At 44.7% G+C, this 25,805-nt stretch overlaps 2 protein-coding genes across 4 annotated transcripts in view; one reads left to right on the forward strand and one right to left on the reverse strand.

The window, feature by feature from the left end:
* Positions 1 to 4,621: 4,621 nt before the first annotated feature.
* On the forward strand, positions 4,622 to 8,788 carry coq5 (coenzyme Q5, methyltransferase; the record flags this gene model as incomplete). 2 transcript variants are annotated; one of them, XR_013772097.1, is made up of 8 exons in its annotated part: positions 4,622 to 4,823; positions 5,275 to 5,424; positions 5,525 to 5,740; positions 6,018 to 6,124; positions 6,673 to 6,761; positions 7,407 to 7,518; positions 8,036 to 8,525; positions 8,562 to 8,788. XR_013772097.1 is itself a non-coding variant. In XM_079270977.1 (7 exons), the coding sequence occupies 7 exons, from the start codon at positions 4,622 to 4,624 to the stop codon at positions 8,135 to 8,137; spliced, it is 978 nt and encodes a 325-aa protein (XP_079127103.1). In that variant the 3' UTR covers positions 8,138 to 8,788. The 2 variants fall into 2 exon arrangements, 1 of the variants encoding a protein (XP_079127103.1); XM_079270977.1 differs by having other exon boundaries at positions 8,036 to 8,788.
* A 279-nt stretch (positions 8,789 to 9,067) lies between these two features.
* znrf3 (zinc and ring finger 3) overlaps positions 9,068 to 25,805 on the reverse strand; it is a 58,488-nt gene continuing 41,750 nt past the window's right edge. The window contains exons 3-8 of one of the 2 annotated variants that reach the window (XM_079270648.1): positions 20,553 to 20,627; positions 17,739 to 17,870; positions 16,552 to 16,659; positions 15,042 to 15,209; positions 12,752 to 12,854; positions 9,068 to 12,643 (exon numbers count right to left, since the gene is read on the reverse strand). In XM_079270648.1, coding sequence (XP_079126774.1) covers positions 10,899 to 12,643; positions 12,752 to 12,854; positions 15,042 to 15,209; positions 16,552 to 16,659; positions 17,739 to 17,870; positions 20,553 to 20,627 — 2,331 coding nt within the window. In that variant the 3' untranslated portion in view covers positions 9,068 to 10,898. Of the gene's footprint in view, positions 12,644 to 12,751; positions 12,855 to 15,041; positions 15,210 to 16,551; positions 16,663 to 17,738; positions 17,871 to 20,552; positions 20,628 to 25,805 lie in introns of both variants that reach the window. The other variant, XM_079270647.1, reaches the window with a different exon arrangement.

Below are 25,805 nucleotides of genomic sequence, written 5' to 3' on the forward strand. Positions count from 1 at the left end.
AAAGCAAAGATGTGAGAACGATGGGGAATTAATGTGCGTTGAAATCAAACAGACTAACGGAATCTGACAGTTAAAATCTAACGAGGCCATATTTGTTTAGGATAGCCTGGTGAATTATGCAAACCCCCATTTTCTGTCCCGTCCTCCAGTCAGTCGGAAAAATCCACGCTCTGTCTTCTGAGCGGTGGAAAAGGATCTTTTCGTTGATGTGAATGTCCCGTAGCGCTCGACGACGTGAAAACACCAGAGGCCCTGTGGGAAATGATCCACAGGGTCCAAAACATTGTTTTCATGCAATTGTAAATAGCAAAATAGTGAAATGTTTAATTTATACAGTAAATTATTGTTATTTTGTATGTGAATGGGATATAATCTATCTTTTGTATCAGTGAAGTATCTTTGTAGTTTATTTAATGTGTCCTGGTTGCAAAATAAACACTGTATGCATGTTTCTTAAGCTTGTGTTGTGCTTGTTTGTGCTTGCCACCCTCTCGTTATTTCATAATCACACAATCAATATTACCAACCCGAGTGGCTAAGAAGCATATCAGCTGATATATACCATTCACTTTCCCATTTGGAACCATTCCATTTGAAAGGCTGCATCGTTTGCATGGTGGGACATCTGCACCCCTTTTTTATTCTGTTCTTTTTTTTCTATGGAGCTAAATACTCATCAGATCAGGGAAATGACTCCCAGACTGTTTGGAGATGCACACACACACACGGAGAGAGGATTTGGTGTGCCATGTGTAACCCATTGGTTCCCCTCCGGGATGAGGTCAAGCATGCAACCTGCACATTTTAGGGGGAAACAGCAGGAGTTCGGCTTTACAACTGAAACGCCGTGAAAAAAAACAACAAACATGGAGTGACGTGTGATAGGAACACTTGAGATGTTTGCCAAGATGATTTCTTAATTCGTGAAACATGTTTCTGTGTTGCTTTCATCAAGCGTTCACTCTGAAACGTGTGCTCGCTATTTGTTGGCAAGACAACTGCAACTCGGCGCAGAAGCAAAAACTATTCTCTAAAAAGTTTGCATTCAAAACATGCTTGTGTGGAAGTGCATGTGCAATAACGAGGCCTCACAATTTGTCAAAAACTTGAAGTAGAAACTGTCGAGGTTCCCAGAATGCCTTGGCTGTAAGGCTTCCACAAATCCCAAATCAAGAACCTCTGATGCTTCTGAACTGAGCCACATTCGGCAGCAAAAACCTTGGGCGCAGGACTTCTTTAATATTTTGACAATCCTATTGATGCTACCTCAAAAAGTCATTGAGAAATCAGTGAAATCAGAGAGCCTCGGGAAGGGCGGGACAGGCCGGCATCAATAAAATCAGCTGTATTGCCAGTTCATCCATCACATTAATATTAGCAAAACAGTTTTGCAGCCACAAAACAAATGATCTAACTTCCCAGATGTAGACTGTGGATATAAGCCTGGCATTGATCGTGTATCTCACGCGGCATTCTCCTCCTCTTCCGCTATCCAGTTTGCAAGGGCATTGGTGCTGACTCCTGCCAAAGACGATTGTGATTGGATTAAAGAAATACAAAAAAGCCAGAGAGTTTTTGTCCCCCTACAGCAGAATGATAATGTGTGGAGTCAGCGCTTTCTTTCGCTCTAAGGATATAGATCTGGCTGTGCAAGACTACAAGACCACGAAACTAGTTTCTCCGACTCACAAACAGCAAAGACTTGTTTTAGACCCAACCAGTGGTGGAGTCAGGCTGTTTGAGGGGCAGGGGCCAAAAATATAAAAAGGGCACCAAATGCATGCGGCGGCACTAATACGCAGAAAGTCATGATGCATTTACGGTAGCCTACCGAGCATGTGTAGGGCATTGTACAGACAGAATCACTGTGGTGATAACAATCATTTCTGGGTAAACAACTGTCCATTGACTTTATAATTGTTTGTCATATTCAGCTGTAACTGTAACATGACGTTTCTGCTGTGCTTATTTTACATACCATGTTGCTTCGCTAGCGTCTTGTATTAAAACAAATTCTACCCAACAGCGACGTCTCATTGCCGGTCAGACGAACTGCTAATTATGGATAAACACAAGCATTCATATTTAGTCTGTGGCCCAACAGGTAAATGAGGTCTCCGACTTAACGTTCGTGAAAGTGTTGTCATTAATGAGGTATGAACGCGTCAAACATGCTTTTTAGATCAGTCGTATTGCTCTTCAGTGGAGAGTATGTCGCCGTCGTTCCTCGTAAAATTGCATGGACGTAACATTGTTTTCTAGACAAATGTTGTGAGTGGTTCTATGTGACCCTGCATCATGTTTTCTGTTCTAGGAGAGCACCAGCGGGACCTTCATCATATTTCCTCTCCCATAGGGGCATCCAAGAGGGCACTTTAGCTGCGTTTTTTCTTGTTCTTTTGGATGAGGGCACCAGAGGGGGGCAAGCCCCAACATAAACCTGCTATTGGCCTCAGGTCACTTTGAGATTGTTTCACCTCCTCTTGGAAACACACACATTCCAGTCCAGGAAACTAGAAGCAGAGAATTGTAAACGATCCTCTTACTCCCTCTACTGGTGACATGATGTTTGAGTACATTTATTCAGAAGTACCTCAACAATGACACTCTGTGCCAATGGTATTCATTTTTGCTTGCAAGAGCAATCAAATGATTCAATTATTTTATTAAATGTTTCTAAAAAATCTGAATGAATGTCCTGTTCTGTTATCCATACGGCCACAGTAAGACATCAAGTCTTTGTGGCCTTCTACGCTCCCTCCCATTGACCTCAAAATGTGTTTTGTTTTTTTCTCAAAAGCAATTGTGAAGCTGTAACATTAATCCAGTAGCAAGACTCTTGAGACTTATCATCACTCCTCTGGGTGCATGTGAAAAAAGCCTTGGCCCATTCTCCTCCCATAGCCGAGGAAAAGAGCGATGTAAACTGATCCCTTTGAACCCGAGTCGACCGGTAATTAAGGCAACAAAGGGACAATGCATGGCCGTGTCTGGTTACTGTCAGAACGAGAAAGTGAGAAGAATGGAAGACAATATCTGCCACTTTCTGCACTCAGGGTACTGAAGTCAGGTAGATTCGGAGAGAGACTGTCCTTGATGGATTCGTACATTGTAGAACTGTGTGAAAGAGGCTTACTGGCTGTGCAGGAACTTGTCTGTTTTGATCCGCCTCGCTCTGCAATATCGTTTGTGACCCTGGTCCGATTAAGGCACTCTCATGCCCTTCAGTGGTTTTGAGAGCATGCATTGGCCTGCAGAGCGAAAGTTTTGGGCCTAATCTGGTACAGTTTACAAAAATGATGTATAGAACGGCCCTAAATCCAGCAACTCACTTGATTGCGTGAGTGTTAAAAAATAATGACACAAATAATTTTTTTGAGCTGATGATGGAGGTAGCTAAGGAGTGAGCCATCTCGGTTCCTTCACATCACCCAATTAATACTCATCTGGTTCATGAACATAAATATTTAACATGACAATTAACTGTTGTGTCTGTTTTTATTTGACAACTGCTGATTCATAAAAGTATTTGTAAAGTGACAGTTTTAGCAGCAGCAGTGTCCCACTCAGGATATTTGTACATATGATGCAGCAGGATAAAGACACGTTCTGAATATCTACAGTGAATAAAAGCTCCTAGATACCAGCTTTGTTATGCAATCGTACATCTTTTTGGATCATTACTATAACTACAGATAATGGCCAAAAGCATGAAGACAAGATCGCGATTTGCTGTAGTTGAATACTTATTTTATTGTTCATGTTACAGGTCTCAGTTTGAAAGATGTCTGAGAAAAATGACGAGGCAGGCAAACGTGTGGCTTCTTTAATCGCTGCACGCGCACATACAAGTCCAGGGTCGCGAGGCGAAACCCCAGCGCTGCACTGCCACCTACTGTGCATCGATAGAAATACACTTCTGAGGAAGTCTTGTGATTACCAAAATCACAGATATTCGTTGTATCAAATATTAATCAAATAAACAAAAATGTGACCATACATTTTGTGTGCACCACAGCCTTCGTCTGGACATATTGTTTGTCCTGTAAAATCTAATTCTGTAAATGAAAAGAGATTCAGAAAACTTTTAAATAATGTTTCATGATTTATTGCCTCCAAATAATACACAGCACCCACTTATCGCCCCTCCTCCTCCTCCGTGCCGCGCGTCGTCTTGTCCAGATGTTCTCCACATCGTTTTTGTTTTTTATATGGACCGATGTGAAAAAAACTACACCTCCAAAATATTAACGATATATATGATAAATATAGGGATAAAATCCAACATATAGCCTATATAATAATGACAATGAATAAATATATATATACTCAGCAATTAGGCTGTAGACTCCAATTTGATTTGAACTTTTATATTTTATAGGCCAAATGTTTTATTTTGTCCCTATATTTTTACTTTTTGCACTACTTTTGTGTTAGATTATCATTTTTACTCGCGTGTTTTTAATTATTTTTAATGCCTACATATTTGTTTGTGAATTATTGGAGGGAGTCTGGGAGCCAAGATTTTCAACAACCCACAGGACTCATACAAAACGTCAACAAAGGAGTCCGTCGCATGTGAATGACGACAGTCTGTCGCATAGTTGCGTAATCAGCCAACATGGCCGCATCCATGAGACTGCTGCTGCGGAGAGTGATCCGTTTCTCTCACAGAGATATTAACGTTACCGCGGCTGGAGCTGCGGGTCGCTCCGGTTGCTGTTGGGGGCCGTCGACCTGTCGGTGTTCCAGCGATGATGCCGGAGACAAAAGCACACATTTTGGCTTTGAAACGGTGCCCGAGACCGAGAAGGCGAAGAAAGGTGAGCCACGGAAAAGCTATTCTCGGTTGTGTAGCGTTACGAAACTTCATTGAAAAGTCTAGCAAGCGGGACTTTAGATGTTTTTTGGGATCGTGACTTTTTGCTGGACAATTCGGCAGATAGTGTGTCCGTGAAATGACTCCTCTGAACTGTTGTGAACGGGATTCCCTCTGCTTTGCAACCCTAACCCACAAGGAGTTTTGCTGTGAGCATGCCTAATTTAAAAGTGGTATTCAGTCATTTGTCTAAATGTAAATGTGCGCATGATTTACAGAGGTTGTATCACGTGTGCATCATTATAAGAAACTGCTTTATATTCCTACAGTACAGAGAGAATATAGTCACTGACTTCAAGTTCATGTAAAAGTGACAAAAAGTAAAACATCCAAAATATATTTGTGCATGAAAAGTACAGTAGAATATCTGTCTACTATATCCCTGTCCCTTTCAGTGTATAAGGTGTTTGAGAATGTGGCACAGAAGTATGACACCATGAACGATGCCATGAGTCTGGGAGTTCATCGCCTGTGGAAGGACGTACTGCTGCACGCCATGCACCCGCAGCCCGGGGCACAACTCTTGGACGTGGCGGGCGGAACGGGTAATGATGCACCTCTGCAAAACATCAAACTGATAATAAAAATTTTAAAAAGCAGCGTCACACTTCTATTTTTTATTTGTGACGATCATCCACCATGCAGGTGACATCTCCTTCCGTTTCCTGGAGTACGTTCGCTCCCAGCAAGAGCGGCAGAAGCGGCGGGCGGCGCGGTCCGCGTCGTGGCGGGACATCTCCAGTAACTACTCCTCAGAGGACGAGGTCGGCCCCAAGGAATCCAGGGCCGTGGTCTGTGACATCAACAAGGAGATGCTGAGAGTGGGCAAGCAGAAAGCCGACAGCATGGGCGTCAGTGCTGGTACGCTGTTGACTGTAAAAGTGACATCTGATCCATGTTGTTTTCCCTCAACAGGGAGTCGTGAGCGGGCACACAGGCCAGGTTTTTTAGGAGAGCCCGTTCACGTTACTGTGCATGTAGAGATCCATGTTTCTGATAAGTCTGCAGGGCCGGGCATCAGACCTCAACTGTTGGTGTGAAAGCTGTCACAAGTCAACAAGCTGGAGTTGCAGCTGTAGAGAGAGCGAGGTCGACGTGTCGACGGTTTGTTTTTAACCCGAGTGTCTCTGTGCATCAGGTCTGTCGTGGGTGGCGGGGGACGCGGAGGAGCTTCCCTTTGATGACGACCGATTCGATATTTACACCATCGCCTTCGGCATTCGAAACGTCACGCATATAGATCAGGTGACGGACCACGACGCGACGCCGGCTTTTCTCTAATGCACGGAGGATCCCATGAAGACTGTTGGTCGACTAAAGGGCCTCTGAGCTGCTGCCTGCTCCATGGACAGCAGCTCTGTCAGCTGGCATCTGTTTGAGAAAATATGTCGGTCAGAACAATATGCAGAGAGAGATGTTGTGCAACAAATCCGTATGCAGTACTTTGATTCACATGCTTTATAAACAAAGTTGTTTTAGGTTACACTTTATGTGACACTTATGGCTACATTTCCACCTCTTGCACATGCGTTCAGGGCACTCGGTTCAACTTGTCTGTTCAATTGCTAAATGTAAACTATTTTCCAGTGTATATAATGTCAGAAATTTAAAAAAAGTCCAAGATGTCTTTTAAATCGTCCTAAATCCAAGGATACTCAATTTTCAGTGACTGAAAAGCAGCAGATCCTCACATTTAAGAAGCTGTAACCAACTCATATTTAGCTGAATAGCAGACTTGATTGTGGTTAACTGATAATTCGATGGGTGTTAATCATGTCTCTTCTTTTTTCAAGGCGCTGCAGGAGGCTCTGCGGGTTCTGAAGCCTGGTGGCAGATTCATGTGCTTAGAGTTCAGCACGGTGACAAATCCTGGTTTATCGAGGTGAGGGAGCAGCGCTCACTGGTGACGGAGGACTCGGTGCGATTATGACTCAACCGTGTGAACCTCAGAGGGTCTCCAGAGATTCATTACTGCCCTCACAAAACCCAACGGCACGTCTCAGCTGCTGCAGCTTGTTGCTCATGGACAAGCCGTCTTAAATATGAATACATAACGGCACAAAATAAGAGCGAACTGTTGTGGCTCATGGTTAACTCACTCTGCTGTGGAGGCTTGATGAGTCTGAGGTGATCGTCTAATAACTCCACATGTTTTACAGATGTCGTGGTTTTTAAAGGGCCATTCAGTCTCATCCAACTCCCTGCAGATGTTTGACCTGATGAACAAATAGGCATTTCTTAAAATAAAGTGCAGTGTTCAGGATGCTTTCAGCTCTGAGTTGAAGCTTTTTCAGCTCTGAGTTGAAGCTTTTTCAGCTCGAGGCGCTCAGCAATGCAAAACGCTTCGCTCTCATTGAAAACCGTTACGAACGCCCTCCGTCTGATCGGGCCCTGACTCTTTCGAAACCAACGGTTCTTTGGAGCACAATAACAAAGGTAGACTTTGTTCGTTGTTTGAAAGATGGCAGCAGGTTTGAGTTGTGAGAAAGCAGCTGTTGGCTTCATCGTGTTCCGTTCTCGTTTTCAGGCTTTATGACGCATACAGTTTCAACATGATCCCGGTTTTGGGAGAGGTGATTGCTGGAGACTGGAAGTCGTACCAGTATCTGGTGGAAAGCATCCGCAAGTTCCCGGACCAGGTGAGACAATAATTTATGCTTTTGTATACATTGCCACTCTCAATTCTTTGATGTTATTCACCTCAGGTTAGGGCTATTTTAAATGTTTTATTCTCCTTTTGATTGTACAGATCTTATTCCGGGTATATGCAGGGATCCTTAAGCTATTTAAACGTTTTTAAGACCCTTACCATATGCTTTAAAACCTCATCGCCACTTTGAGATCCAACCGGTTACATCAGCAGTACAGTTTACACTATTCATTTAATAATTGATTTATTCAGAGAGAAGCGGCAAATCATCAGTCAGAAACTTGAACCACACTTATTTTTTTTCTGTGATAAATGACGTGAATGATGAAATAACTATTGAAATCTTTGCTGATTCATGTTTAGTGGATTGACTAATTGTTGAACACTTTTTTTTAGGGCTATTTGCCACATCTGCAATTTACGTTTCATCAGTTATACTATGTAGTAATGTTCCGTTGTGGATTCAATGTTGGCGACTCATTTCCTGTGCTCTTCTTCTTCTGCAGGAGGAGTTTAAAGATATGATTGAGGACGCAGGTTTCTACTGCGTGACGTACTCCAACCTCACCGGTGGAGTTGTGGCTCTTCACTCTGGTTTCAAGCTGTGAGATGCACTTTGACCGCTGTACTGCAGGCCTTTCTGCCTGCAGAGTTCTCACATAAGTTGAGCACGAAGTCCCAGAGCTCCTCTCTGCTCAACGACTGGACTCAACTGTACCAATGTTGGTTTATATGATGTGAAGAAACAAACAAATCTATCGGGATATTTATTGGGAAGTGAGTAATTATTTTGTTTAGTTTTCAATATGTTTTTCAACACAATTTGGCAACAAATAATAAAACTTGTTGGGAAAAGTTGATTATTCTCAACGCTACAAAAGGCAAACTTTGTGTGTGTGCATGTGGAAAAAGGACTGATACAACCCAGCTCAAAGGCTGCAACATAAAGAGACAAAACAAAAAGCCGTGTCAGCCAAAGAAGAGAAGCCGATCCATGTTCAGATGGTGTCTTTATAGCCATGACTACACCAGGCTCAGGTGGGGCTCACCAGCATCCTGAAAGACAGCAAACAGGACACAGACCCCTAGTGAAAGGGAGGGGTCGTCACAGGACACAGTATAGTCTGTGGAAAAAAGCCAAAGTATGCCAGAGACTGCACCGGCCTTTCCAGAACTGCTCCTAATGTTGTGTTCTATGTTTTAGTGTAGAGCTTTTTATGGTGATTTTAATGTTTGTAAAGTGCTCTATAAATAAAATGTATTATTATAGTGTTGGAATTCTTTTCAAAAAAAGTAAAAGTCATAGTATAGTATTTCCATAAAAGTCAGTGTGGTATGTCGAAAAAAAGTCCGAACAAAATCATAGTAAAGCATGTGGAAAAAGTAGTTTTTCTAAAAATGTCTAGAGATAGTATGTCGAGCACTGAGGTGAGATGCACTCATGACTAATAAAGAACACTATGAAGACACTATGCTCTTCTGTAGGCAGATAATGAAAAAGAGACCACAACATGAGTTACTTGAATAAAACTGTATATTTTACAGATCTTTGTACACTTTAATTACAAAACTGTATGGTACTAAAGTTTTAAAATCAGTTTTTTGGTCAGAGAAGATTTAATCGTCTTGTGTGCAATTACCATGTATATACAAAGTCTCATGTTAGTGATTTTTCTCAAAATAAAAGGCAACCAAATAACTCAAACGTTCATACACTCTGAACATAAGACATGGCTTAAAGATAAATATATTAGTAAATAAATATTCAGAGAACATATTTCCATTCATGAAATGTGTTTGCTATACAAGTACAGAAATATACACGGATCGATTTCTAGCCTTTTTTTAAACATTTGTAATGGTAATGACAGAAAATAATTATATTCTTAAAAAATTAAAAAATATTAATTTTTGTACACATTTTATTCTTCTTAAGTGCTAGAAACAATAACAAAAAAAAATTAAATAGTGACTCAAGTACCCCAAAATGTTATATTTGCAGTAGGTACATATCTCTATGCAAAGGCAAGATTAGATTCTCTCTTGATTACAGCACGGGGTTAACTTATAAATAGTTATTTCAGAAGGTTCTCCTCTGTGTAGAGAATGTGTATATTTCATAGAAACAGTATAAAAACAGTCTGCAGGACAAACAGAAAGGCATGAATGAAAAGCATTGATATCGCGAGTATGTATTATGCATGGCACGATATGATTCAAACGGATACACTGGTATGTATAACTGCATCGTTAAAAAAAAAAGTCACAGTACAATAAGAAAAGTCTTATGAAATATGAGTCTTTTCCAGCTACTTTCCTTTGGCCTTTTGATACACGCTTCAACCTTTTTATAGATATCTATTAGAGCATGCCTCATTGAGGAAATTGGGTATATGACAGCAAAAAAAATCAAACTTTGAAGGGCTTCCAAACAAGAGGTAAGAGTGCTACACTCTGCCTCTGAAGAAATCGACTGACCCCGAGACACCGTCACGTCACACCGGACGTTGGACTAAAAGCGGTGCAGTGTCTTTTAGATATTGCTACAAACAGCGATACCAGCGCACGGCTGTCATGTCGCTCTGGCACATCTCACACAGGCAGGCCACGACTGGACAGAAATGCAATGCATAAAACAAATTCTGTATTGTATTGAATAGAGACCAGTGTCCGCCTTGCATTCACATTTCTATGCATTTTGTTCTGTAATATATATATGTATAAATATACATATATATATAGCTTCTTCTCCTCAGAGAAATGTGTGGGTCACAGAAACCTTGAAAGACCCATTTCCCTGCTTTTGTTAAAAAACAAAAAAAGTTAAAAGAAAACAAAAAACAATCATGTCTTTCTGTTTTGGTATAGCTATGTCCGTACAACCTATTTGAGTTGGTGGTTGAAGCTTTATAGGCAGTCAGTGTTCATGTGTGCACATATACATGTAGATGTTTGTGAATTAAGAGTGTACTATTTATTTTTCTTGAAAAAAAAAAAAAAAAATCTCACAAGAACTGGGCCCGGATTGCTTCGCGCTGAAGGGGCCTAACCCTCGGTGGCAGCGGACAGTCTGTAAACAGATGCCCGTCCCAACCTGCTGCTAGTTTCAGTTCACCTCCGTCCACATCGGTAGCATCGCTCTGTCTCGGCGCCGCGCTGACACAGTTTGGTGCCGAGACCTCCGCGGCCACAGGAATGAACTTGATACGCCGTCTAGAAACGACAGCCCACTTCAGTAGAAATCCACACAATCGAAGATGATGACATTCACGGTTAGAACAAGGCAGCTGAGGGTTTTTAATGATTGACTGACTGACTCGGTACCAAATACATACTTTTGACTGAGTCCCTTCTCGCCGGGGCTCAAGTTCATATACCCAGACCGCCCTCGCTCGTTGAAGTACTGCTTCCCAATGCAGTGGGGCTTGCAGAGAGCTGAGGGTGAAACAAAGCCCTGGCCTCCTCCTGAGGGCACGGCTGACCTCTTAACTGTCCCGAGGTGAAGTAACCCTCCCTGCGATCGTGTCGCTCCCCTGTCCGCACATCGGCCTCCACCGCGACACCAACGGGCAGTAAACTGCTCTGGGTCTCTGCCCCCGAGCCCAATTCACAATCCGTGTCCTCGGGAATTATGGGTATCCTCTGGTTGAGTTCGCAGCAGCCCTGTCCAGAGCAGGCCTCCGAGTCTGCGTGAGCATACTGCACATTGACAGCGTAGTCCTCGGTGTAGCGGCCCGCAGCGGCCCGGTGCGCCTTCATCTCTTTGTAGAAGCAGCAAGGCAGCCCTTCGTAGCTCACCTGCTCCGAGGAAGGGCACATGTGCTCGGAGGCAAAGTAGTTCTTGGAGGCTGAGCTCTGAAAGTCAAGCCCCCTGTGAAAGCGTCCTGCGGCCAGAGGCCCCGCTTGGTCCGAGCCCTGCCCTTTGCACTCCACGTTGGGAGGAAGCACCTCAAAGCAGCAGCTACAGGCCGCAGCCCCGAGCTCCCCCGACTCCTCCAGCGCCCCCTTCCCCCTGTCTGCTCCGGCAGCCTCCGGCGCCGCGGCTGAGGTAGTGCTAGTGCTGCCGTTCTCCCTGGGTTCCAGTGACGAGCGACTGCTGTAGTTGGGCTCCAAACTGCAGTTGGAGAGGTGGTCCCCCGAGCTACACCCCGGAGCTCCAGGAGGGAGCTGGAGGCAGTCGTGTCCCAAGGGAAGCGGGGATGACGAATCCTCGGCGGGAGCTGCGGTGCAAGACGCAGCCCCCGCCTCCCCAACGGAGCCCCGACACGGACTCTTACTCCGGTAGACGTAGGGATCGTAGTCACTGCTCAGCGAGCTGCGGAAGGTAGAGCAACTACCGTACACGCCCTGGTTGCTGACCTCGGTACAGTCCAACATGGAGTCGCTGGAGGAACAGTGACACTGGCCCGAGCTGCTGCTGCTGCTGTCACTGCCGGGGCAGTCGGCAAGGTAGCCGCTGCACACCGAGCGGTGGCCGTGGTAACAGCTCAGGCCAGAAGTGCTGCCGGTGTCACCGATCCTGGAAGAAGAGGCGGGCGCCATGTGTACCACTGTGGGGTATAACAGCCCCTGCTGAAAGGCCCTGCTGTGGTGGGCCCCTCCTCCTCCTCCCGCACCAAGCTGCCCTGCCATGGCGGGCCCTTGGCCACCCTCAGGCTGTTGAGGGAAAGTCAACCCCTGAAAATAGTAGTGCTGGTACATTGTCTCGTACTGCGAGAAGCAGGCTGCGCGGGAAAAGTTGCGGCCGTGGAACTTGGGCCGCTTGAAAGCCGCGTGATGCGGCTGTGCTGGGTAGGCGGGGGGTCCGCGGTGCTCCAATCCGCAGTGGTGGGGGTTGAGCGAGTGGTCCAGGTGGAGGGCCGGGTGGTAGCTCCGGAGAAAGGCAGACGTCGATTGGGGTGGGTACAGACCTTGCGGATCCGTGTGCTGGTCCACAGTGAGCATGGTGATGGGGTTGCCGTGGGGGTCCATGCTGGTTCTGGTCGGATAGGCGGTCACCTGGCCAGCACGGTGCACCCTGCCGGGATAATGGACCGGCAGCACCACCCGCTGCCGGCCGTGGACTGGGTTGCCAGGGTCCACGCATGCTGGTCCTGGATTTCCCTTCTTTTGCTCTGAGAAAAGAAAGACGGTAACATTGAGAATCCCCCAAATGAAGAGAAACCTCATGAACGTCTCTCTTACAACCAGAGTAAATATTCAGAGGCTGCGCAGCAACTCACCGATGATGTTGTGTCTACAGTGGGGACAGGTGTGGTGCTGGAGCAGCCAGGGGTCGACGCATTTCTTGTGAAATCTGTGAGCACAGGGGATAACTCGCAGCTCCTGTGGGGGGGGAATACTCAATGGTCAGATTCTACCTGTACTGTCACTGACAAATAGCAGCAAATACTGTGAAGACAAACAGAATGAGATGGCTGTCATATGTTGTAAGTATTATTTGTTAAATGACGGAGAAGTACAGCCTGTTCATTTCTTGCTAAATTTGTACACGTTTTTATGGCTTTCTATATTTAATTTTTATAACATTCTATACTATGACTTTTATCATTTTTATGACAAATTATATCTATACCACACCATCATTTTACTAATTAAATTTTAGGGCATATTTTACGAGGACTTTTTTGTTATAATAACTTTAATGACATGTTTATAACATACTATGATTATTTTTAATGGTCCGTTTTTGTTGACAATCTTCATGACAGACTATATTATGACCCTTCTATCACGCTATACTGTCTTTGTGTGTTTTCAGTAACAAGATTGTGTTTCTAGCTCGTGTGTATCACCGTTATTACTCTTTGTAATTGCATCGCGTTCAGTCACTCAGTTCATTCTCTTGTGCTTCGTTCCCACTTCGTCCATTTGAATCATGCTGCAATGACACAGTGGTCCAAGGAGTTGTCACAAACGGGTCTTTAAAAGGTTTTGAATTGAACTTTTACTGAAGTAAATCAACGCAAACAAAAGCTAAAAGATTCTCAGATGGTGAATAAACGTGTGGTTGGGAGCGGCTGAATGTCCAGCAGGTGGCAGCAAAGCGGTCGCGGCGATGTTGTTGAATCTTAAGTCACGTTTTTTTTACCCCCGAGAAGCAAACTTTACATCGCGCCACAAACACACGTCTCAGCAGAGAAGCCACACCACAGTACGAACACAACGTCGACACTTTCTGGAACAAAGCAAACAGGAGGCTGACACTTGTGGGTTGATATGAAAAGAATGCGACACTTTGTATTCAGATGGAGGAATTCCAAGACACAACAGCAGGAGCGCTGTGAATATGAATTATCATATTATTCTCCAGTGAGAGCTCTTTCACTGCCGTAAACACGTTACTCTATGGCTTAATGCGACTCAACTTTGGGCTTTTTTCTTTCTTTTTTTCCCAGCCGAGCTTTTGTTGCTTGGTTCACCGCTCAGACAGCACTTTGATGCCATTCAGCCTTTTATATCGCCACTTCCTCTGTGCAATCCTGGCGCCACGCTTTGTTTTCTTCTCCTGCTTACCGAAAGGACATAACCACAAAGACACACATGCACCAGCTATGTCCCACTGGGGGGGGGGGGTTTGTCCCTGCAGCGCCCATGTGATGAGGATGCGCAACGCTCTTACAGTAAACCCTCAGAGTCCAACATCAGGATACATATTTCGACAATGAGTCCTTTAAGGATGAAAGAAGGCCACAGTGGGAGAAGAGGAAGCGTAATCCCAACCCAGTGCACTCTGGGTACCGTTATCTCTCCCGGTGCTCTCAAAAGACTGAACCAAACATCTAAAAAGGCGCCGGAAAAGAACGTCACCGAAGACCGCGGGCCTGCGGTCCCCCGAGCACATCAGGGGAACTTCCATTCTATTGTCCGCAGAAGTGCATTATGTTTCATGTCGACAGAATGTGTAATGAAAAGAAAACAAACTCAGTGGGTAGATGAGCACACAAACACTGCCAGTTTAGACGTTTGGCTCCCACATGGTCCCCTTAAGCACACAATGTGGAGGTTTTGTTATTTCTGTGTTTGTGTCTTGGGAGAATTGTTGCTTGAAATGCTCCGCGGTTGATGTATTTGTATCATAAACTTCTCTTATTTTGTTTTTTTAATAGTTATTGGTGAGTTTTTTGGACAAATATGCTGTTAAATTAAATGATACATTTAAAAAAGGGGACTGCTTGGCTGCAGATAGTTACATTTTACCTGGATTTTTGTATTTGTTTTAAACAAACATCCTCTTAGCTTTTGAATTTCAGAATAAAAGCAGAAACATTCCTTTTCTCCTCGTGAACCCTCGAGAGCCCGATTGATTCAATACAGGTGAGCACAGCGATGACGCTTGAGACGTTTTGTTTTCAAAGTACAAAGTAGTTTCCATGCATATGAACATAAAAACAAGACGCGTCTACCTTTGCATTCACTGGGAGAGAACAGCACACTTGATGGCGATTGTTGAAAGTCCTCAAAGCAGACAAAGTCATTTCTTCAAATCAAAAAAAAAGTGTAACTTCTTACCTCGCCGTCGATGTACTTTTCCAGACAGATGGCGCAGTCGGAGGTGGAGCTGCTGCTCAGTGAATCTGAGCCGCCACAGCTGCTCTCGCGCTGGCCCTTTCCTTTGGCCTTGAACTTTCTCGTCTCCATCTTCTCCAACGCTTGGATGGCCATTCTGTTCATCGAGCTCTGTGGCGGGGAGGAAGGTGGGGACAAGGGTCAGCAGGGAATACCTCTACAGCTCTGTGGAATTCAACATGAAAGCCAACAAAACCGACGAATTATGACTTTGAGACGACATTAACTGACGTTTACATCCTGTTAAATGTCACGTCAGCGTTGGCAGCGTTTGATCAGAGTTCCTCTTTACGCTCGTTAATAGACGAGGGCTGATGTTGCCATGTTTTGAGACGATCCCCCTTTGACACAGTACATCATGTTGCAATGTTTGACTGATGCATTAGCAACTCTCTCTGGTCTCTTTATCTCTAATTTGTTTCGTGCTTCCCCGAAAAATGTTACTGATTAAAGAAAATGGTGATATATAAATTGACACATGCAGAACCACTTTTTGGGATTAAACTCAATGATTCACATGTGTTGCAGACATTGGGATTTATAGCAGTCGCTGCATGAACTGCTGCTGCATCCCTGATGTAAACCACTGATTTATGCCCAGGCTTAACTCCAAAAAAGGGGGCGTTTCTTCCTTTATGTTGCCTCACAGCTAGATCGTTGAAGACTTTTTGAAGGATAATCCTGGTCAGCAAGAGAGCAAGGAACTTTGGCATGAAAGTCATTTCTCATCACAGGGTTGACGAGACATGAAACACGACGATTTCAAAATCTGTATTTTCAGATTGTAATTAACTGCAGTCTTGTGAGGGGGCGGAAACGTTAATACTGTGTTAACGACATCAAATCCGCAAGATGTTCATTAATGTTTCACATAACAGGAAGAAGAGGTTTGTTACATTTGACAAATGTGCCCCAGGTGTGAGCGGCTCTCTTAATTAATCAGCGAAGGAAGTCACGACCAAGTCACCCGCTGTTGCGACACACACACACACACACACACACACACACACACACACACACACACACACACACACACACACACACACACACACACACACACACACACACACACACACACACACACACACACACACACACACACACAGGATTACACCTGTTTTAACGCATGCCGCTGTCGGTTTTCTGCCCTGTCATGACACCTCTGTGTCTCTTAATTAAATGCTAATCCTGACTCACGCGCCCCGACATAAGCCTCCGCTGAGAGCTTTTTGTCGACACGCGAGAGGAATCAATCAACAGCAGCTCTACCGTCGCCGAACCCAACGCCTGGAGCAACATGTCGCGTCGACCGGGAACAAAACACGAGACGCGGCGTCGTGTGTTTTGGTGTAAGAGGCCCACATCCCTTTGGGTCCCATGTGACTCAAACTGGGGCTCATGAATAAAGTCTCTCGTGTTGTTTCTCTTCTGTTCTGGATGAGCAGACACTAACCTGGCTTCTCCTTTGCTTGAGTTTGATCTTGACGAGCAGAATGAGGCAAACCAGCGACACAACCACGAAGAAAGCCAGGAAGATGCCCATGTCAAAGTATTCCGTGGGCTGCTGTGGAGGAGGGCAACACAAACACACGTTTGTCAAATAATACTCACATACAATTTGTTCAAAAAAGGCCATTAAAAGGATAACGGTGGTATTTTTCATTCAGGACATTTGCTGCGTTTTTAAAGAAAAAGAGAAGATTTGATGTTTTTTTTTGTTTTCTTGAGAGGATGGAGACTTAAAGGGATAGTTCGGGTGTTTTGGAAGCGGGGTTGTAAGAGGTACTTATCCACAGTCATTGTATCAGCTACAGTAGATGACGGGCAGGAGTACTGACACGAGAGTAAAGCGGTGTACTGCTGTTGGAAGAGGGCAGCAGAAATACTTATGGTGGCCACATATGAAAGAAACACCTAAAAACACGTCAATATCCGTTTAAGTGTACGCTACATTTGGAATATTGTCACCGACAGTCAAACTTCTCTATGCTGTCCTCAGAGCACCAAGACTCAAAAACAGCATGGATGGGTTTCACTTTCACTTCACTCCCACGTATGACGATGTTCTAAATATCTGAACAAGGGGGCGTGCCGGGCCGGCCTTCATCTACTGTAGCGGTACACTGATTATGAAGGACCTGATACAACCCTATTCACAACACCCGAACTACCCTTTAAGGGGGTGATGACTTCCAATGACTTCAGCACCCAAACCACTGAGAACGGCCGGATTGTTTTATTCCTCATCGGAGAAACGTCTGTTATCGGACAGTCCTTTCTCTCGGGCTTTCATGATGTCAAGTTATTTGACCTCAAAGTGTGCCGCTCCTCTTATCGAACATTCAGAGCAAACAAACACACTCTTTCAATGGCTGATATTAATCTCCCACAGTGCTGCGGAGAAAAAAGAAGAAGAAAAAAAAACATTTGCTCGGCCTCGGGGGCAGCGGAGAGCGGAGAAGAAAGGAAAAGGGTCAGATTTCACAGCTGGAATTTTCGTTTGTCTTCACATCTGAAAACGCAGCGCCGTTTGGTACGTGGGCCTCACAAACATGTTCACCTCTTCCTCATGTTCCTCGGTTTAGTGTCACACACACACACGCACGGAGCGCGGTTTGAGGTTCTGGCATGCGCGCTTACCCTCGGTGGTCTGTGTTGTATCCGAGCGCGAGCCACTTTCTGCTTGTTGACGATGTTCATCAACTTGATGGCGTCGTTGCCCTTCACGTAAACCACCGGCCGCTTCAGAGGATCCTCGGCAACCTGGTTGAGCTGAGGAGAGCGGAGAGGAAACGATGTCAAACACAGACGCACGAATGCGTCACAAAGACAGATCTGGTTTATCTGGTCATGACCTTTTGGTTAAAACTGTCGTATAATGTCTTAAGTGGCATTGTGGGAAATGTAGGATCTTGTGTTTTTTGAGTTTCATTCATCCTGGAGATTGAAAGCCAGAATATCTCTGCAGCTTGACCATTCTTTCTTTTAAATATATGGCGCTTGCGAGTCCCCCACCTTTATGGATGTGCAATGCTAAATCAGTGGCGTGTCTCTTTCAAATTCAACATTCAGACATAAAAGTCTAGTGTGAAAGATTAACCGGCATCTTGTAACCAACTGAAACTCCCCGTGTGCCAAGCGTGTTGGAGAACTACAGAAAAACACAAACGGCTCTCTTTGGTTTGTCCGTTCTGGGCTACCGTAGAAACACCGCAGCCGGCTCCGTGCAGAGGAACCGCTTCGTATGTAGACGTCAACGGCTCATTCTAAGCTCACGAAAACACACACGATTCTTGGTTTGAGGGGATTATACACTAAAGAAAAACACTCGGTCATATTATATTCCAGCTCTGCCAATAGATCCTTCCTAAATGCTACACACTGTACCTTTAAATATGTGGTGTGTCTTTTACAGTCACACTCAATCAACAAAGTTGGAGTCAAAGACCACCGCAAATGCAAACAAGAAAAGGCACTCAGAGCTCTAAGAACAACAAACCGATAGTGTTGCATTGCCCTCATGCATGTGAAGTGTCGGAGTAAAAGGCATGAACTCTTCTACCAACTAGAGAAAATGAACTTTCAGACATGGAAACTGTGGTCGCAGTTTGCCAGAGGAAGCAGTCAATGAAGAGTATGCTCTGGCTTTTGAGTCAGTTGACATCCTCCTCCTCTCGTCTCGTCTGCTGCTTGGAATCTGTAATTTGAAAAGCCCAAAAGGGAAATACCGAGGATATTCATATTTCTATTTCTTCTGCAGCCGTCATGTTCTCTGTGTGTTCCGGTTTAAAAGTACAGACTTTGAAACGTTTGATCGCTCGCTTGAATCTAAGAAATTACTCCAACAAGACTGCAGCAGCTTGGCCTCCGACAAACAATTCACCATTAAAGAAAAAGCTCACGTATCAGTCCATTAAAGAAAAAGCACATTTATCAGTCCATTAAAGAAAAAGCACACCTATCAGTCCATTAAAGAAAAAGCACATCTATCAGTCCATTAAAGAAAAAGCACATCTATCAGTCCATTAAAGAAAAAGCACACCTATCAGTCCATTAAAGAAAAAGCACACCTATCAGTCCATTAAAGAAAAAGCACATCTATCAGTCCATTAAAGAAAAAGCACATCTATCAGTCCATTAAAGAAAAAGCACATCTATCAGTCCATTAAAGAAAAAGCACATCTATCAGTCCATTAAAGAAAAAGCACACCTATCAGTCCATTAAAGAAAAAGCACACCTATCAGTCCATTAAAGAAAAAGCACACCTATCAGTCCATTAAAGAAAAAGCACACCTATCAGTCCATTAAAGAAAAAGCACACCTATCAGTCCATTAAAGAAAAAGCACATCTATCAGTCCATTAAAGAAAAAGCACATCTATCAGTCCATTAAAGAAAAAGCACATCTATCAGTCCATTAAAGAAAAAGCACACCTATCAGTCCATTAAAGAAAAAGCACATCTATCAGTCCATTAAAGAAAAAGCACATCTATCAGTCCATTAAAGAAAAAGCACATCTATCAGTCCATTAAAGAAAAAGCACATCTATCAGTACATTAAAGAAAAACGTGTGTGTTACTGTTTAAAGAAAGTTACAAACAAAACAGAAGTGTTTCAGCCACAATCAGCACAAAGTATAAATCGAGGAAAAAGGCGGTCGAGTACATAACTTCATAAAGCTTCTCTCTTAATTTCAGCTCCGGGACCTTAATTCTCGCTTAGCTCCTCCTCCCTGCCCCTCGGCCTTGTGGGTCCTGTCTCTGCTGATCGGGCCGCTCTGACTGGAAAAGCCTCTCGGGGGAATTTAACACAGCCGCCCAGCGCTGCCTTTCATGTGGTCTGCGCGCAATCCCTTTTATCTCTGAGCTCGGAGCTTTACGACCAAGCGGCAGAGGAGAGGAGGCGAGGGGGGGGGGAAAAAATAAACCTGCAAGTCCAGACCTGGCGTGGCAAGGATGAATACCACAGGAGAATTCTTGCGACAAAGGCGCAACTTGTGTATTATACCTCTTAACAGCATAAGACGCAAGCACAAGAAAGAGTGGTAGGAAGAAGCAGGAATGTCCAGATGTGTGCGACAAGAAACGCACTTTGTTCTTACAGAGGCCCGTGTGCGCTGCCCCAAAAATGTGCACCCACAGACGCATCCACAGAGGCTCAGGGGATGAGGTAATGTGTGCTACCTGTGCAATGATGAGCTTAACAGAGTTTGGTCACGGTCTAGTGAAAGCTGAACCTGGATATCCATTTGCAGTCGTGGAAGAGGTGCAGTGCACTCCTCCGAACACAAGTTAGAGCTCAAAAGGCCCAGAATGGTGGAGTACATGGAGTAATGGTGGAGTTTGCACAATCAGCACACACACACACACAGAAGGGCATGCTGCTGAGTGTCTTTCATAGACGGGCCGAGACAGATTAGAGCTTTTCGGTGTGACTGAAAGGTCTGCACAAACCTGGTCGATGGCATCCGGATTCTCCGACACATCAAAGATGACGGCTGTGGCTCCCCGCTGCACTGCTCTCTTTGCCTGCAAAGCACAAGACAAAAAAAAGGGTAAGAAAAATAAATCGTCGGATATATTCAGCAAGAGTGAACAAAGAGTTTGGGGAATGTGTGATCACAATGTCAACCGCGAGTTTTCACATTCAGATCCAGGCCACTAGAGGGAGTTCTCTGCCTGAGTGAAACGTGCAGATCCTCTGGAACGAGCAAATGAGAAAGAAAAGAGGTAAACAAGCCGTTGATGTCACTTGCTAGGGCGCACATGTGGCCCATGCCTCCCTTTTGACTGCAGTCATCATGATGTCAACGGAAGTAAACCGAAGCAAACAGCATCACATTCGCATAAATGTGTCAACAACCAATAATGTGTGCGTGTGCTGCAACTCTGCAACGGCAGGGTGTTAAATTCGGCTGCGCACGCTCAGGAAAGTTGAATAAAGTTGCCGTGGATTTCCAACTGCTTAAAAAAAATGTGAGCTTCTTTCATCTGAGAGCAGGGAGAGTCACAGCACAGAGGTCTTTTGAAGACTTCTGCTAAAGGCAAGAGATAAAGGAAACGCTTGGATCCGCAGAAGCACAAGTATCTCCTCGCAGAATCCAAATTGGTTTCCCCTCGTCTGGGAAAAAGAAAAGTTCCTTTATCTTAACTGCTGCTTTCGCCTACAACCCGTTCTCACCCCGCTTGATTCACGGCGCCCTATTTAGACAACATTTTGATGTCGGCGCTACATGATCTAAAATAGCGCTGCTGGAATCATATCCTGGTTCTTGCCAGCGCTCCTCATAACTGGAGGGAGAAGAGGGGGGGGGGGGGGGGAGATCAAAGTGACAATGTACAGTGCTGTGACTCTGTTGCCAAGTGGCTCCAGAGTGTCATCGCTCCAGTCAGCAGGCCCTTACAGAGGACAGAGAGCACTGCAAACACGTGGCAACCAATGATGCGCCCATAGACCGTCTATGAGAAGTGGACGTCATCATCGTGATGTCATCCATTGGTTGGTGGATGACATTTGGGAAGCCTCGAGTTTGCCGTTCAGGCTTTTTGCAACCGGTGAACAGAAGTGAGCGTATTAGGACTGCGGGCGAGTGACGTAGAGACGCCGTATACTGCTCTGGTAGCGACCTGTCAATCACAAGGTAGCCCCGCCCCCTAAAGCACACCCTACTTTTTGGTCTGTTTGACTCTAAATTAAACCATCATTTACTAAATGAACATCATGTTGTATTGAAGAAGACTTGAAACTAGAGATTGAGACCATAAACTCATGTTTACAATGTTCAGCGGTAATAAATCAAGAGAGAAGTAGTCATTTTCTCATAGACTTCTATACAACCTGACTTCATTTTCATACTTATCGAACCGTTCATCGACTGCTCGTCTCCGGTTTGAAAGGTCTTGTTTGGACTGACCAACAGTCATTAACTTTCCAAGTCATAATGATATTAAAAACAGAAAATGTTTGTGACGTCGACTGAAGAAAAAGACCATATCTAATTTGTTAATTACTACTCTTCTGTAAATGGACTTCTTTCAGCACTACTCCCGTCTTAGTCAAAGCAGTTTGTTCAGCAAGAATACCTGATGTACTCAATTTTTTTTAAAGTTTTATTTTGAAATTGTTTTTTTTACTCATTCACCTGCACTTCCGGTACAGATGCTTCTGCCACTTTACAGCAGCTAGTTGTGTGCTGCTACTTTGAACTGCACATCAAAGTGCTAAGTTCCTAAACTCTTGTAAAGCGGATGAACGATGAGTGACATGATGAAGTGAAGGAACTGTGATCACTGCGACATGATGGTCGAGTCTCTTTTCCACGTGGGGTTGTTGCATTATTCCCTCTACTCCTCGTGTGCACCGCGAGTCTTTAGAAAGAGGTTAATGATTAAACTGTCCAAGAAGTAGCATGTGTAGCTAAAGTCATACAGAACCAGAGGTATATGCATTCTCCCGAATCAATGAGTCATTAATCACACTAAATATAGAATATGCAACACACGTGCGTGGGTCTTCCTGACTCCAGGTTCCTTTGGTGGGACTGCTGCTGCGCGGACAAGTCGCAGCAAGAGGAACATAGAAGCAAACTAACAAAAGGCCTTTGATATAAGGGGGTGGCAAAATGCACCACACTCTGTGAATCCCACTTTAATTAAATCAGCTTCAGGAAAACGTAAACACAGCTCGACTCTGAAGTGTGCGCGCGAGCCTACGTCTCAATTAGATTTCCCCCTCGTGTTTAATCCACGGACAAAATGTTTATGAATCTGACTGTCACAGCTCATCAAAGGCTAATTAACCCTGCAAACTGATTCGATCTTTCCCCGAGAGTGTGTGTGTGTGTGTGTGTGTGTGTGCCTTGTCAAACACCGACACATTAAAACAGCGACGCGCCATGAACACAAGCTCCTCCAACTTTCTCTCTTTCGTCCTGCCTCCTTTACATAAACTAACATCACGCTTTTTTCTTCTCTCACTTTTTTTTCTGCACTTCAAAGTTCAAAAGCGAGCGGAGCGAAAATCTCTCTCGCTTTTCCCTCTCACCCAGTTTTCTCTCTCTGCTCCACGCTGCCAGCCTCCCCCCCCCCCACATTTAATTCAGCGCTAGTCTGCTCCTTTGATGTTAGCTCTCCCAGTTAACAATTAATAGCTCTCGGTAAGAAGCTTTGAGAAGAAAGAGATCTCCCTCCTAAAGAATCTCCACTCGGGCAGGCCTGCGCTGCAGTGCAGGGACTTGCCTGACGACAACAAAAATGCAGCCACAGGCAAACCGGCTCTCTTAAACAGCATGACGCATCTCCCTCCCAACCGCGCAAAAAACAGAAAAACTACAACCTCGGACACCAAAGCAAGGATCTTGTTTTGTTTTGTTTTCTTCTTCTGAGACTTCTTCGGGTGAGGAAAGACCGTTTACTCCACCGACTCCGGCTTTAGAACACCAAGTGGCAGAGCTCAGCTGCAACTTTTCAACAAAAAAAAAGTAAAGTAAGGGTCCAACACGCTGGACATGTAATCTTTCATTCATACCAGTTCCATTGGGACCAAACAGGAATTTCAAGAGCGTCTGTTCATTAAGCTCGTAGGGGGTGAAGCCGATGCGAGAAGATCTTCTTATTAGAAATCCAATATTTCAAAATGTTACTTTTTCAGCTGTCGGAGTGAAAAGTAGGCTACGAGCAGTTTAGAAGATTTGAGCTCCATACAGCACACCTGTCACCAGAGGTGGGACCAAGTCATGGTTTTACATTTTGCAGGATTTTCAGGATTTTTTACATTCTTGTGTCAGTGCTTTAACTTAAAAGGATCCGACGCTCCTCCGCTGAGGACGAATAGGAAGAAGAAGTTAATCAACAACTGGAAATGCTACAAAAAGTGCAGAAATAATACTTTCCTCACAGCTGAAACATCCCCATGCGTTGTGCTTTGTGCTTGATTAGTAGTCCAGTCGCAAAGACGGGGGGGGGGGGGGGGGGGGGGGGGGGGGGGTACTGTGTCACAGGTACTTCACAATACTGCTGGCTAAACAAATTTCCCGCTGGCTCGGAGGGATGACAATTAGGGTACAATTGTCCCCGAGTGACCGAAAAAAGAAACCCGCAGCAGAAAGCAGGGAGAGAAGCCAGTCTAGACACAGAGGAAAATGAAAGCTATGTTTAGCATCCCCAAGTAAGCCTGCCAGCTCCCAAGATCTGAGGGAGAGGAATCCTCACTCGTCTGGAAAAGAGACTTTTCTCAGCGCATAGCGCTCCCTTTCATCACTCGCTGAGGATTCTCATATTAGCACAGCGGCTCAACACCATGCATGTAGAGGTGTGTGCTCACGTTCAGAAACATGCACATCTGCATGGGAAGCAGCAAGTCTCTCTCGCTCTCGCTCTCTCTCGCTCTCTCTCTCTCTCTCTCTCTCAGCAATTAAGCCTTCAGAAGACTCTCCACTGCTATTATGCTGTAATTTCATGTTGCCTCCTGGCTTTACGGTTTATTAAAAGATAAAGGCATACTTTTCTCCCATGGACTTTCTTATATGTGGTCACACCCCCCCCCCCCTCCCTTCTTCTTCTCTCCTTTCTCGCTCCCTCTCAGAGCAGGCAAGACATTATTTACATTAAACTAAAATAAAAGCGAACTTTTTCGACGTGGCTATGCGTCATCCCATTGGAAGCTCGTGCAGCAGGAAGAAATGAAAACGATGTTGGAAGCGACTCCGCTTCCTCTCCTGTACGTGCTGGACTCTTTGCACATGAAGTCTGTGCTATCTTGACATTTTCATTGCAACGGGATTTAGTCATTTCACGAGGCGCATTACTCACCGCCTTCCCGATGTCCTTCTGTTTGATGTTAACACTTCACTGACAGACAGTTAATCTGTCACAACACTTTATTGCGTTTGCAGATACTTGAGATACTCTGCTCGGGCTGTGTGACTTATAATCAACTGGTTTGACGCTCTCGTCGTGCTGGATCTTGCTGGATCTGCTGCAGAATAAGGACTTTCCGGTTCCCACATGAACACCATCCCCAAAACACTTACAGTGTGAACTCCAATAACCTCGCTGAGCTTAATTCTGCTAATAACGTCTCTTCACGAATCATCCCTTGCCACTCATATTCAACGCTTTGAGTCCCAGCCAAGGAATTCCACACCTAAATGGCAGATTGAAACGCTCAGTTTTTCCCTCCACCTTCCCAAACTTTTGAACTCTCCCTTATTCCTGTTTCATAGTAATTTGAACGCTGCTGAGCCCCCCCGGCGGGAGCGTTTTTTACACAAGTCCCGGGACATTTCTCAAGCTGCAGTAAAACATGTTTACGAAGCACATACAAAACATCCACTTGTGTGTCGCACCGGCGGAGGACGGGGGAGCTCCTCGAGCTCCTCTCTGATTCGGCCACCTTCATATCAGGAGACAATATCACCGCAGAAAATATGTCGACAACCGTCTCTGCAACATGAATGAAAACATGCATAAAGAGTCCTTAAACCTGTAGTAGGAAGCACATAATACAAACAATCATTCATAGTTACATACTGCATACAGGGCTGGGTATCAAACCTCAATTAAAAAAAAAAAAAAGAATTGTTGGCAATGGCTTCAAATTTCTTTGACCAGATGGCTGCGGATTTACATGGAAAAGGTCCCCGATTTTAGGCTTTTTTGTATTTAAGAAATGTCTTAAAATGAAGAAACAGGGGGGGTTGTGGGTAA

This window comes from Melanostigma gelatinosum (assembly GCF_949748355.1).
Source record: "Melanostigma gelatinosum genome assembly, chromosome: 6".
Lineage (NCBI taxonomy): Eukaryota > Metazoa > Chordata > Actinopteri > Perciformes > Zoarcidae > Melanostigma > Melanostigma gelatinosum.